Source organism: Pyrgilauda ruficollis, unplaced genomic scaffold (genome assembly GCF_017590135.1).
Source record: "Pyrgilauda ruficollis isolate IOZ18807 unplaced genomic scaffold, ASM1759013v1 scaffold4, whole genome shotgun sequence".
NCBI classification, from domain to species: domain Eukaryota; kingdom Metazoa; phylum Chordata; class Aves; order Passeriformes; family Passeridae; genus Pyrgilauda; species Pyrgilauda ruficollis.
In genome coordinates this window covers 11,703,103-11,716,492 of record NW_024525489.1, presented here as the reverse complement: position 1 = coordinate 11,716,492, position 13,390 = coordinate 11,703,103, and the positions used below count along the sequence as shown (strand labels likewise).

Genomic DNA, 13,390 nt, shown 5'->3' with positions numbered 1-13,390 from the left:
CCCTGTCTATGCCCCCTCCCTTCACATCCTGATGAAATCACCTCACTGAAATCACCAACTTCATCTCCAAAACCTCTGTCTGAGGCAGACAAATGACACACCACCTTCCATTCACACAAGCAGAAGGGCAGAAGAAACAACAGATTTTAACTTTTTGTTGTGATTTAAAGTGAGTTTATTTGTTGCCAGTTGTTATGTTTTGAGATTTTCTTCTACTTGGCTTACACTGAAGTCTTTAAAATAAAAATGTCATAAAGAAAGACTGACAGTAACAGGATCCAAGTCATTATGTGCAGCATTTTAGGCCAGCATTTTTAAGAGAGGAACAGCACAGTTGGATTTAACTCCCTTGTCTTAGAATTAAAATGCTATCTACAGGAGTAGCACAGCAGAGCCAAAAATTGTATCCAGGAAAGTGAATCCTCTAAGATTTCCTCGACCCTGCTTCTAACTTCTTTTTTCCCTGAGGATCTGAGGAAACTCAAGCATTTCTCCTGGTCAGGCAGTAGCAGAGGCTTGAGTCAGAGTTTGGCCAGCAGCATTTGCTGACAGATCACAGGCACAAGGGCTGCCTGCTCACAGCCCCGCAGCAGCTTCACTTCTGGGCTAACAAATAAAAAGTCATCCGTGTCATCAAGGTGAGCAGGTGTGACAAAGCACAAATGAGAGCTAAGACATCAACAAAAATCCAATCAGCCAAACATGCCTCAAAAACTAACCACAATGACTCACTGGATCAGACAAAGAGGGAGAAAAACATTGCAGGAAAAATCAGTTAGTTCAGCAACTGATCCCCTTAATTACAAACTATCACCCATTTGACACCACCCTGGGATTTGGGCTCCAGCCTTGGTGTCACCCACTTCTGTTTACCCACAGAAAATAGCAATGATCACAGAGCATCTGGGACCCTAAAAAAAAAAGTGTCTAGAAGTACATAAACAAATGCTACATTTATTCCCCTTTTTCTTGCAATGGAGGTGCTAAGATAATACCCCTTTTACATGACCCTGAACTTAGAGCTATTGCTTTCTGGCAGATGTGCAATCCTGTTTAGGGAAGGCTTCTGCCTGATGGGGATGGCAGTTCTCACTTGCTCTTCCAATCCTTCATTTTCAACAGCAACAATATCATGGGTATTATCATGAGATCAATGAAAGAAAGAAACATTCACATTCCTCAAACTTACACACCATCAGCAGCATCCATTTCTTTCTTCTCTTTTCTTCTTTTTTTTTTTTTTTTTTTTTTACATCCAACAATAGCTAGAAACAATTCCTTCTCATTTCCCTTTATTTCTCTTTCCACCTCACCAAGCACATCACAGATCCTACTACTTTTGTGCTTTTTGGCATTTTCCCATTTCCTCCTTCTGCAAAGTTTTGATTTAGGGCTAGCAAGCAAAAAGCTCATAAGCATGGTTTCCTTCCCCCAAAATCCTCACTTTCTGCTTCCTCTAGACTTGCTCTGAGACAATCAAATGTAATTCTTAAATTAACCTCTGTCTATGAAGTATCAGTTCTGCTGGAGCTTTACAGCACACTGTTCTATGCAAGAAAACAAAATTTGCGATGCTGTGGCGTGGGGTTGGTCCTCATCTTTCTCTGCTGCCCTTTTAAGTGTCTGTACAAAATACCCTGCTGACCCAACCGAAACTGAGTGATAAGCAGCTGATCTACTGTCTTTTACCCAAAGTCTCCTATCTAAAACCAACTCCTTAAGCAAGCCATATGCTGCAAACACACTTTGAAATGTCTCCATAATAATCCAAGAAGCAGAACTGTTTGTCAAGTAGCATACACACTACTGCTGGCCACTTGGAATAACCATCAGCCACAAGTAGGTACATATGCTCATTGTGATCTGCAAAAATCAGCATGGCATCTTTGCCAAGGCTTAGCAAATGCCAGAGTGGTTTCTGGTTTCAGTAACTAACATTCACTTTGGCTAATTTCTTCTTCTACATGGAGTTCCAAGCCTGATTACCAACCGCAAATACATAACAAATTGCTTCTTTCAATTTGTTGTGGTGATATTCATGCCTCTCACCCAACATTCCAACATGAAAGATTTATGGTATTAATCATGCACATCATAGTAAACAGTCATTCTCTACTGTCAATTGCATTTTTCTGCTGAAATAAGGATGAAAGTGCTGAGCTGTTTATCGTTTGACCAGCCAGAACACAAACTATTATTGTGCTATTTTAACCAAAGCTGGGGCTTAGTTTCTATGGGTAACATCTTCAGATGCAGCGACACGGTACAGGAGCTTGACTATCCTATTTTAAAAAAACAATTTAGAAACTAAATCACAGCTAAATGCAGGGCTTGTCTATGCAAGGAGTTATTCAGAAATAGCTTTTCAAAATTAAAGATTAATTCCAGACCTGCTGTTCAGAGGTTCTCTTTCACCATGTAATGCAGCAAACTGCATTAAGCCAATTTACACTCCTGCATCTATGCTTGCTTGAAAGACACCACAAATCAAGAAGAACACTGGCATTTGTCTTGCTGGAGCTTGCAGCTGTGGGATTGCAGCAGCTAAGCTGCTGCAGCCATCAAACTTCCAAGGGCACCCCACAATAAGCCAGCCAGTTGGATTTACAGGATTCTCATGCAGTGGCACAAGCAGGAGTTGAGTCAACTCTACGTGTTTGCACTGCAACCCAAAAGGAAGCACAGACCTGGTGCAGGTGCCCCAGAGTTTATTTATCAGGGGGTCAAGTGCAGTATGTCGCTGCCGGGTGAGCCCAGGCACAGGGGCTCAGCACACACCGCGGGATCACTCACGAGTGGCTGGAGCACAGGCCAGGCTGAGCTCCATGCTGTTACTGCTGCACTGCCATCAGTAACCAAAACTGTGAATTTAAAGCTAGCTCAAGAGTGCACCCACAAGTCACAGTCCTACTGTTCTGTAGGCGTTAGTGTTTGTGCACTGTAAGTCAAATTGTCAAACAAATACCACTGACACCAAGTCCTTTTGGTCTTCATTAGCATTTGGGAAACAAACACTAGAAATTTCTCTCTGTCTTCGTACTTGTAAGAAAGCTAAGAATACAGTTTAGCACATACCTAAAATGACAAAATGTGTTGGAATATTCACATATCCTTTTTGCTTCTTCAAAAGCTGTGCTCTGCTCTGGCACCCAGCCATATTTTAGAGTCATAGCACTTGATATCACAGCTTCTCCTTTGTCCTAGGCACTGTCCCTAATCATGTACCTGCTTTTCTTCCCATCCCAAAACTTTGCTCCTTCATGCTAGGTACCATCAATAGTCATTTAACCTCCTCCATTCATGACAGAAGTTTTCCATAGCAAGAAATACTGCTTCTTTGATCAAGTGCAAAATAATTTAAATTGTTGCAGTGAGTCAACAGTTTCCAAAACTGATCCTTCTGCAGATCCAAGCGCAGCAAAGCCATGTGTGCACCACAACTGAAACATTTCTGTCTCTCTGGTGCTTAACTTCTAGAAGAGCTCCAAAGGGTGTCCTAAAATAAATTCGAACCCATGCCAAAGATGAGCTAAATTAGTAGTGAACGACAAAACATGGTTTTGTTTTCTTACTAAAAAAGCCTGATTCGGTGATAACTGGATCAGAGCCTATTTTCAATGGCTTATGCCTTCTTTTTTAGGATGTATTTACCTTGGATCTATCAGCCACAGGGATTGCACTTAATACCAACTGCATTTTACCAGAGAGAAAAGGATGGTTAAAACTTTGCTGATGTTCGATTCTCCATTCTGCCATCGGCAAATCACTTTATCTCCATCTCATTTCCCCACAAGCAGAGTGGAATAACCAGGCAACAGAAGCATTGTAAAGGTGGAAGCTCATAGGTATTAAAGGGATGGGAGACACATAAGCCCACAAGAAGTCCTACATGTACACTGTGAGAGGGATTTTCAGGGTCTATCAACTGCAGATGCCCCTACCATTTAAATATTCTGAACACCCCAGCTGGATTCACATGACTGGCAGGGGAATTCAGTCTCCCATCACCAGCTGGCTCTTGCTGCTCAGGTTACTTTTACAAGCCTCAAGTTCTCACTGTTCTGCTATTTCGAGGAATGCGCCAAGTTAGAATAATCCATTTATTAAACTCAGGAAAAGACACTCATTCTTCACTCTAAATCTACAAATGCCTTTTTTTCTGCTATGCAAGGCGTGCAACAAGCACCAGAAGGTGAAACAGTATTTGTAAGCAAAACCCATTTTGACACGTTTTTCAAACATCTGTCTGAATCACATCTTTGTTTTTCCTTTTTATTTCATCACAAAGGCACACAAGAGATGCACAAGATTCTTATCCACATTTATTTTAAAACAATTTACGCTAATTAGTGAAGGATCATTTCCTTCTGAAACAGGAGCAGCAATAGCAAGCAGTTACTCTTGTATTAAATGTCCACCTGCAGACATCCTAAAGCTTTTCTCACAGCTTGACTTCAGCTTTCAATGTTTTGTCAGTTCTTCTCTAGGCAACATTTGCTTATTTGTCTTCAGAAGCTGCCGTTCTTACTGCACCTTTGTCAATTGCTATCCTCACCCTGCCACTTCCATTTAAAGGAACCCAGCAAAAGTATCTGGATGCCATTTGTCCTATGCTACAGCTCACAGTGGAGAGAAGCCACAAGCCAGCAGATCACAGCCAGGAGGATTTTCAGTTACATTGGTGGTGTCTCCCTTATGCAAGCTAAAGCAAAGGGTAACAGCCATGAGTGATTTGCAGCAGGAGCGAAAAAGGAGCCACAAGAAAGCAAGAGGCTAGCTAGAGCAATAAAAGCTGCTTGAGGTCCTTGCTTGCTGCCTCGATGCACCCTCTCCCTGGAGCTCTGCAGCCCGGCACAGGGCCGTGACCTGCTCACAGAGCAGCGCTGGTGACTTCACATCACCAGGGCACTCCAGCACAACGGCTGTCCCCAGTGGGCTGTCCTGCTCTATTCACAACCACTGAAATACATAACCGTGTCTACACAGCTGTTCCGTGCTAGCACAGTACTGAGAACATTGAGTGCTTTCCAGAAGGAGCATCCTTCTCAGAGGAGTTCAAGCATTACCAGAACCATAAAGCACTCTCTTCACTTTGGGAATACAGTCACAAGCACACACTGGAGTAACCACATTGCCTAGTCTAGAAGAACAAATGGAAAATTTAAAGAACTAATTATTTCTATTCAGCTGCCTCTCTACTTCCCTGGTTAACTGTGGGTGTCTCCTTTTGCCAGCCATGGGCCACAGTATTGGGCATTAAAACAAAAACTTTAGTAGTCAGAAGCTGACCTTGGAAAGAGCGTGGCAAATACAGTGGTGCAAAGAACTCCCTGCAGGTAGCCACAATGCTCAGAAGACAATGTTGCCCTAGGCTAAGGTCCCTATAAGCCATGTTTTCCAGAGGCCAAAGAACCAGCATCCATCCTACACCTCTGCTGTGGGCCACTCAGGCTCTGCTGCATCACAGAACCAAGGCTATAGAAATATCACAGCACTAATGACCTCAACTGAGAATTTTAAAGCCCGATAGTCAGATGTCACCTTGCTGTCTTTTCTTCCTCTCCCAGAGCAAGGCCATGCATGAGTATCCCTCTTTCCTCATATCCATTCAGATTTCTTTAATCCTACCTTTTTGAGAACCAAAACCAATGAAACAGAAGCCTAAACAAACAAAACAAAAGTCCCCAAACCACAACTACACAGATGTGTTAAGGGAAAAAAAATAAAAGAAAAGAAAGATAAGAAAAAAATGAGGGAAAACCTAATGAAGGATTTAAGTGGCCTGCACTCTCTTTCTTGAAAATTCTTTGTTTGGAAATGGACAAGAAGGAGTGGAAGAATAGCACATTCATAATCCAGGAGAGAGTGGAAAACAAATAGAAAAGAGGAAATTATTTAAAAAATAACCAAAAAAAAACCAAATAAAAACCAACAAAACAAAAAAAAACACAAACAAACAAAACAAACAAACAAACAAAAAAAAAAACCAAAAAAAACAAAACAAAACAAAAAAAAAAAAAAAAAAAAAAACAAAAAACAAAACAAAAAAAAAAAAACGGGGTGGGTGAGGTGGTTATGTAGTGCTTGGGTACAGTTTGACAGAGCTCCAGATTCTAAAACAAACCCGGGACAGATGCAAGCCACACGCAGGCAGCTAGAGCCAAAACCTGGACGCTGCAGCTCCATCCCGGGCGCTCGTTCCCACACAGCCTCCCGGAAGACGCGGGAATGACAGCGGGGTCCCGCCCGAAGTCGCCGAGGTGGCCACGGGAAGAACTGCGCTCCGCCCGGCCGCGCCCAGCCCGCCCCACGCGTGTCCGGCCGGGAGGCGGCTGCGGGCGCCGCGGGAGCGTGTCCCGAGGAAATCCCGGCCGCTCTCTCCCGGGAAAGGGGCGCTGGCCGGGCCCCCCCGCGGGGCCGCGCAACGCCTCCCTCTGCCGGGCAGCGGCGGAGGCGCGGCCCCGCCGCCCAGATGTGCTCCGCAGCCACAGCTGGAGAGCAGCCGCCGGCGGGACGGGGAAGGACGGGCAGCCTCTTCCTCCTTCCTCGGGTGGGAGGGGAAGCGGGAACCGCCTGCGGCGGCGATTTCTGCGTGGGCAGAAGTCACAGAAAATAAGCGGGAGTCTAAACCTTGTTCCGAGAAACACCTGACACTGGGCACAAAAGCTCTCGGCCTCCCAGCATGTGCTGTCCCAGCTGCCCTGGTGCTAACAGCCATTCTCCCGCTTGAATTTCGTTGAGACCAGATCAGCTGTAGCCCAGAATCTCCTTCTCCTCTTCCACTTCTCCAGCTCTTTCCTAGCTCTTTAATGCAGCACTTTTGAGTCTCAGCTCCATGGGTGTTCACACATTTAATTTCTTCTTTCAAACAGCAGGCAAGTACTTAGCTGTAAGAAACAAACTTTTGTTGCTTCTTCAATCAACTTCCCCAAATGAGGGGCAGATAAGAGCCCTTTTTCTTTTCAGATCCAAGTAGTTTGGATCCTACAAGAGATCTCACCAGTTAAACATGGGCACAGAGACATAAAATACACAAATTCTCCTTTTCCACTTCTCAACACATCACTCTCTCTGGTGGATCCTGAAGGCCTTCCCAGATCAGCATTCTTCTGTGTGGTGTCAATGCCATAGCGCTCCCCTTTCCTCCACAAGCTCAGGGCACACTGGCACATTTTACCCTTTTGAATTTAAACCTGTACCACACCAGAGGATGATGATCAGCAGAAAGTGACTGGGACACAGGCACATAGTGTGTTTACCTTGACTGCTTGAGAGCAGAAATGGTCTCAAAGTTTTCTTAACAGTTTCAGCATACTTAAGATCTGGGCTACCAGGTATGGCCTAAAGAAACACATCTTGTATCGCCAGATGTGGGCACCCACTGCCTTTCCAAGAACAAACCAACGTTATCCACTGTCTCTTGTCTAGAGGGCTCATCTTCCCCACAGCAAAGCACAGCCCTTCTGACAACACAACACAGCAACCCCTCTGCACAAAAAATACCAACATCTCACCTGATGAGAACTTCACCAATGAACTGCCTCCCCAGAGCTACACACGCAAACCAGTCGCCTGTGGACTTACCTTATGCCACCCAAAGAAGCCTTTTGGAGGCAGGGTTCGGGACATTTCTATTAATGGAGTAAGAAACATCTCCCACCCCAAGCTGCCTTTCACTAGCAGAAATGCACCTCTCTCTACTGCTTTTACCAGCACACTGGCACTGGGCAGAAGGCAATTTTCCCCCATCCCCCCACCTCTGCCCTCCTGATAACAAGCCATAGCCGTGCAGGCATGGTTCTTAGCTTAATGCTAATAGACTATGCTTAATGAACCAAGAGAGCACAGTGTATATGGAGGGAGGGACTGGAAGCCTGAAACCACACTATTCAAGCAAGCAGAATAGCAGTAACTCATCAAAACACAGGCAAAACTGTAGGGCTTCTGGTTGATGGGAAGTGTCACAAGATTACTGAGTTACCAGCATGGAAATCATTTTTATCTTTACTTCAAAATAAGAACAGCAGCCTCAGCAGCACAGCACCCCTCACTGCCACTACTGAATTACTGTCTTGAACCTCCAGGGCCATCTTCTGCTGCATCTTCCACTTACTGGGAGTCACTTACTACACCCACCTCCCCCCCTCTTTCAAACTCATCTGAAATCATATATATATATATATATTTCAGAAACTACAGTGTGAACCTGACACGGTGATAATTTTAAAAGCTGTGCTGCTCATGTCAAATTATTCAACATCTGTCTTCATGTTCCCACAAAAATTAGCATAGGATGGTGGTTTCTGATGACACCTATAGTGAAATATTTTGACTTCACCCAGCAAGTTGCAAACAACCTGTCAAGAGGATAATGTCAGTTTTCTAGTACTGCATATTAAAGTGAATTGAGGGCTTATCTGGTGTGTGAAGCTACTGACCTGACCTAAAACCAGAGGCTCTAGTGTCACAGAAGAGTGAATCTGACACATTACAACTGAAGAACAGCAAGGTATTCTGAAGCTGGACAGACTTAATGCCTTGACCTATAAGAGCCGATCAAGAACTATGCAAATCTTGGACCAACCCAGTCCATTGGTGAAACTAGTCCTACGGCACTCCAGCTAGAAGACTCATTCCTCAAAAGACTATACAGCCTAGGACAACACAGATTTAAGAGCTGGACAGCAAAGAGAAATGACTGAGCACAAAGGATGTGTGTACATCCATGTATATATGTGTACACACACACACATTTAGTTTGGAGGGCCACTGTGCTCAAGCACTGCCAAGAAGTGGCTCACAGGAGCCAGCTCCATCATTCCTTTAGCTAGCAATCTCTTCAGCCTTTTCTGAAAACATGGGGTACACTGAGATGACAGCAAGGTACTTGAAGAGCTCCATGTCTTGGCTCCCTGATACTGCTGGCAAAATAGCTCTAGGCATAGGCACGTGAGGGGGAGGGATTCAGATCAGCAGGCTCCAGGTGACATTAGAGTGCCTGTGCCCCTGTCAGCAGAAGATATGGATGCATATTGGTTGCAAGAGGGTATAAGGCAGTCTACATGAAAAAAACTCTAGAAAAAGTGTTTGTACTTAAAAAACCAAACCAACCCAACAAAAACAAACCAAAAAACCAAAACAAAAACCAAAAAAAAACCAGGCAAAAGGAGCAGGAAACAAATCATGTCATGTGCACATGAAATGAAAAAGTGTGGATGTTTATAGCCTAAACAGCGGATATGTTTTTCTATGACACTCCTCCATCACAGACCCAAGAAAACAGCCTTCCACTAGTTTGGGGTGGGTTTTTTTTGCTGTCTGTAGTGGCATCTTGGGAATGATTCAATGTGATGGTGTCTCTTAAAACAAAGAGCCTTAACAGGTCATTTATTCCCCACCTCCAAGGCCTGGGCAGGACCACCCGATGCTCCAAGTGCTTCACCCCCCCAGTTTCAAGCGCGGCCCATCCAGTCCCTCTGATCATGGTGCCAGGCAGCTTTCCTTGCTGCCCAGCCTAAACATTTCCATCACCTTGCTGTATGTAGCCCCTCACCACACACAGTGATGCCCATTCCTGCAATGTCTTTTCAGCAGTTGAATCAGGAGAGGCAGGGGACAAAACATCTCACTTTCTTATTTTGCCCGAAAGGCTGCTGCTGATCAGTGGGACTGTGCTAATTGCAAGACAACCCAGAAATGTTAATTATACACTGCACATGGAGCGAGCACAGCAGCAGCACTGTGCGCACCAAACCAGAGCTACCCAAGTCCTGGAATCTAGAAAGCAGAGTGGGAGGCAAGAGGCATGCTTTTCCCTTTGAATGCCACCACCACGCCCCAATCCTCTCCTCTCAGTCTAACTTACAGTCTTTAAGTGCTGATAACTACAAGCCTTGAAGGGCAAGTCCCCTGTCTCCTTACCTCTTCCTTCCTCCTCCTCAATTCTGACATTTTCCAGAGATCTATTATAGTTGGCTTCTCATCTTGACCAGCAGCATTAACACACCAGGACTGAAAAGCACATGCAGTCTGGGAAATAGGCTACCACAAAAGGCTGATAAAAGTTGCCTCTTGGCAGCCTGCTGAATTGCCTTCCCCATCAGGCCAGCCTTGTCTCACTGCAACAAACAAGGCTGAAAGAATGGGATCAGCTAATGAGAAGAGGGTTTCAGACACACTTCAGTCATTACAACAAATGCCAATTTATATAACAAGCCTCTTCAGGTAGTAGGCAAAAAGCACCTTGACTCCTAATTAAATTGCACCTCAATTGCAAATGCTTCTTTCCCAGAACCCCCCTTATCCACATTTTATTTATACCATTCATCTCAATAAACCTCTCCAACGACTCTGCTCTCCCAGACAGAGGTCTTTTGTGCACAACCATGTGGGTGTATTATTTAAAGGGTACATCACATGGATACTTTATCTTGTTTAATCTGATTTAATCTCAGGAGATTTGCTAAAGTAAAATATATTTATAGACCCATACAGATGCCTCCCCCAGTCTCCACTGCCAATATGCAAAGGCAGGAAAAGAGATCTGAACCATGACACATGAGTTCCCATAATTTTTACATTAGGTGCCATATGAGATTGACATTCACAACGCAGAATGCTGAAGTACAGCTTAAAGCTATGGCAAGAGACCAATATAGAGGAAAAACCCAAGTGGAGGGGGGGCAGTGGGACTAATTTCTAATCCTGCTTTTTATTTATTCTTGCACATATAACAATATTAATCCAGCTCTGCTTGAGCCATCAGTAACAGCAACCTCACATCCAAAGAAACAGTGCTGGCTGCAGAAGGCATGAAATCAGCCCAGGGTAGTGGACTGAAGGCAGAATTGGTAAGGACAATATGAAAACTATTAGTCACCGTCCAAGTTTGCAGCGTGCTGATTCCACGAGACACTGCTCTGGGCTGCACTCAGCGACAACTGCGTATTAAGACTCCTGTTGTTCCACAGTTTGAAGAGGTAGGGGTGGAAAGAGGAAGGAAGACACTAGATTTCCCCTTTGTGTAGTTAAGTAAGAGAACAGATAGAAGTAGTGGACCATTTTGGCTTAAAAGGATGCCTTCATCCTAGTGTATGTGTGCATCTGTGCTTTCTTTGTACACAGCTTCTTCAATCTCTCTCTGAGAGAAAAAGACAAAAACATCAGTAAGTTATTCTGAAGATCTAATAGCAGCAACTCTGTCAAATGCAAGTTCACTGAAGTGTATGAAAAAATACAACAGGCTACTCTCTAAAGCACATTCAAGCAAACCTGGTTTTAAGCTCTGTCCCTCTTGCTACAATCCTAAGCAGTGAGTCCATTCTACAGCAATTGACAGCTAGCTATTCAGCAGCAAAAACACTGAAGTGAAATAATAAAAGTTCAGCTAGAAGCAGATCACCTGTTTTAAAAGATTAAATTATATGCCCTGACCAGGTTTCTGTACCACAAACTCATTCTACTCCTCATCCTTCCAGCCTTTCAAGGGTCATACAATTTTCATCTGGATATGCAGACTGGGAGAAAACACATAGACTGAGAAGAAGAAAGAAAAAAATAAAGGAAGCTAAACACCCTCTATTTAAAATGGTTATTTTACAGAACAGACCCAAACTCAAATTAACATCCCAGTCCTCAAGGAGAAAGGAGGAATTGTTTCCATTAAAGAAATACATCATTAAAAAGTGACCTACAAAGACTTACCCATAGTCAGTGAGACTGAACTGATCTTTGCCAGAGCTCACACAAGAGACTGGCTGCGTGCTGTTGAAAAAGAGGGAGAGGGGGGGCTGGACTCTCTCACTGGGGTCTCTCTTCAGAGCTCAGAGAGCTTGGCTTGTTAGAGGCAGTGGCATGCCTTCCAGAAGGACTTAACAGCAACGCACAACTGAGTTGTAAGCCAAGATAAAGCCGGCTTGTTATGAGAGACAAGTCTTGTGGGCTGCTTTTATTTATTTTTTCCCAGTGTATTGGAGATGCAGATCTTGTAAAGCAAGAATTCAGAGGGGGCTGGGAGAGGGAAAGGGGGGCTGCACGTCTGGCTAAAGTAAACCCCGGGTGTTCTCGCAGCCCGGGGCTTGTGCTCGGCAGCACGGGGTGTCATCCCCCGCCTCTGCCCTCGCACTGAGGGGCTGCGGAAGCCAGACCTCTCATGAGGAGACCACCCGAGCTCGCCATTTGCCACCCTGCCTGCAAACAAGCAGAGGAAGTAAGCTCCGTAAATGCAAAAATAATATTTAAAAAGGGAAAAAAAAAAATCAAGCAGCTCGGCATCATCTCTGCCACAGACCACCACCCACCCATCTCCATCACCTTAAGAAGAAAATCAGCCGCGAAGTTCCACAGGGCAAAACCAGCCTCGCCTCGCCCCCTGGGGCAGCCCGGCGGGGCTGGCCGCGGGGAGCCGAGCCGGGCGGAGCCGTGCCGGGTGGAGCCGTGCCGGTGGCGGGAGCGGGCAGCCCCGGCACGCAGGGAGCCAGACCGGGCAGCCCGCACGCCCTTCTCCCTGCTTCCCCGTGCCGGTGTTCCCGAGAGCAAGGAAACCCGCAAGCGCATCGCCGAGAAAGGATCCTCCGTCCTCCCCCTGCCCCAAAGAAAATGCAACTCGGAGGTGCTCCCAGAGCCGCCCCCGCCGACATCAGCGTGGCGTCCCCACGCGAGGCGGGTGGGAAGAGGAGAGGCAGGGCCGGGGCTCCAGTCGCTCCCCCGGCGGCAGTCCCGCCGGCGGTCCCTCCGTGCCATCTCGGCGGACTCGTACATGGGAGGCGGCCAGAGGTTTCGGCGAGAAATTATGAAGTAGCTACAGGCGCTGGAAGCCCTATTGCTGCGTCAGTCTCTCCGCTCAGGCTGAGACGAGGTTCGGCGGCATCATTTACTTTCTCCTGCAGGTGCTTTTTAACTTTGATCCCACCGCCGCCGCCTGCGCCCTCGCCCCCCACCCCTCCTTGGCAAACAGCGAGAACGTCTCTTACCGTACACCCCTTGTCCCCTGCTGTACACCGGCACCAGAGACAGGAATAAAAAACAGATCATGTCCATCTTCAAGGCAGAGCCTTCATCGCCGGCGAAGAAAAACAGCCAAAACAGCTCAGGCAGCATCCGGCGGGGGAGCAAGGAGCAGCCGAAAGCCTCCTGAAACGCCGCCCCATGCGCCCCGCTCCGCGCCGGGCACCGGCGCCCCTCGGGCGGAGGAAGGCACCCCCCACACAGGGGCCACCTGGGGGTAAAATTTAAAATTTAGGAAAAAAAAATAAAAGAAAGGAAAAAAGAGAGAAAGGAGGGAGAGAGCGAGAGAAGAAGGCAGGGAGGGCAGAAACGCGGAGTACCGCTTCCCGCTTCCCTTCTCCAGGTTGCTCGAGGATCTCCAGGCTCACAGGCAGCCGCACCCGAG

At 46.1% G+C, this 13,390-nt stretch overlaps 1 protein-coding gene across 1 annotated transcript in view; it reads right to left on the bottom strand.

Annotated features, from left to right (window-relative positions):
• MDGA1 (MAM domain containing glycosylphosphatidylinositol anchor 1) overlaps window positions 1-13,098 on the bottom strand; it is a 138,750-nt gene extending 125,652 nt beyond the window's left edge. Inside the window, exon 1 of the mRNA XM_041477151.1 lies at window positions 12,972-13,098. Within this exon, the coding sequence (XP_041333085.1) occupies window positions 12,972-13,098 (127 nt within the window). The remainder of the gene's footprint in view (window positions 1-12,971) is intronic.
• Window positions 13,099-13,390: the final 292 nt, after the last annotated feature.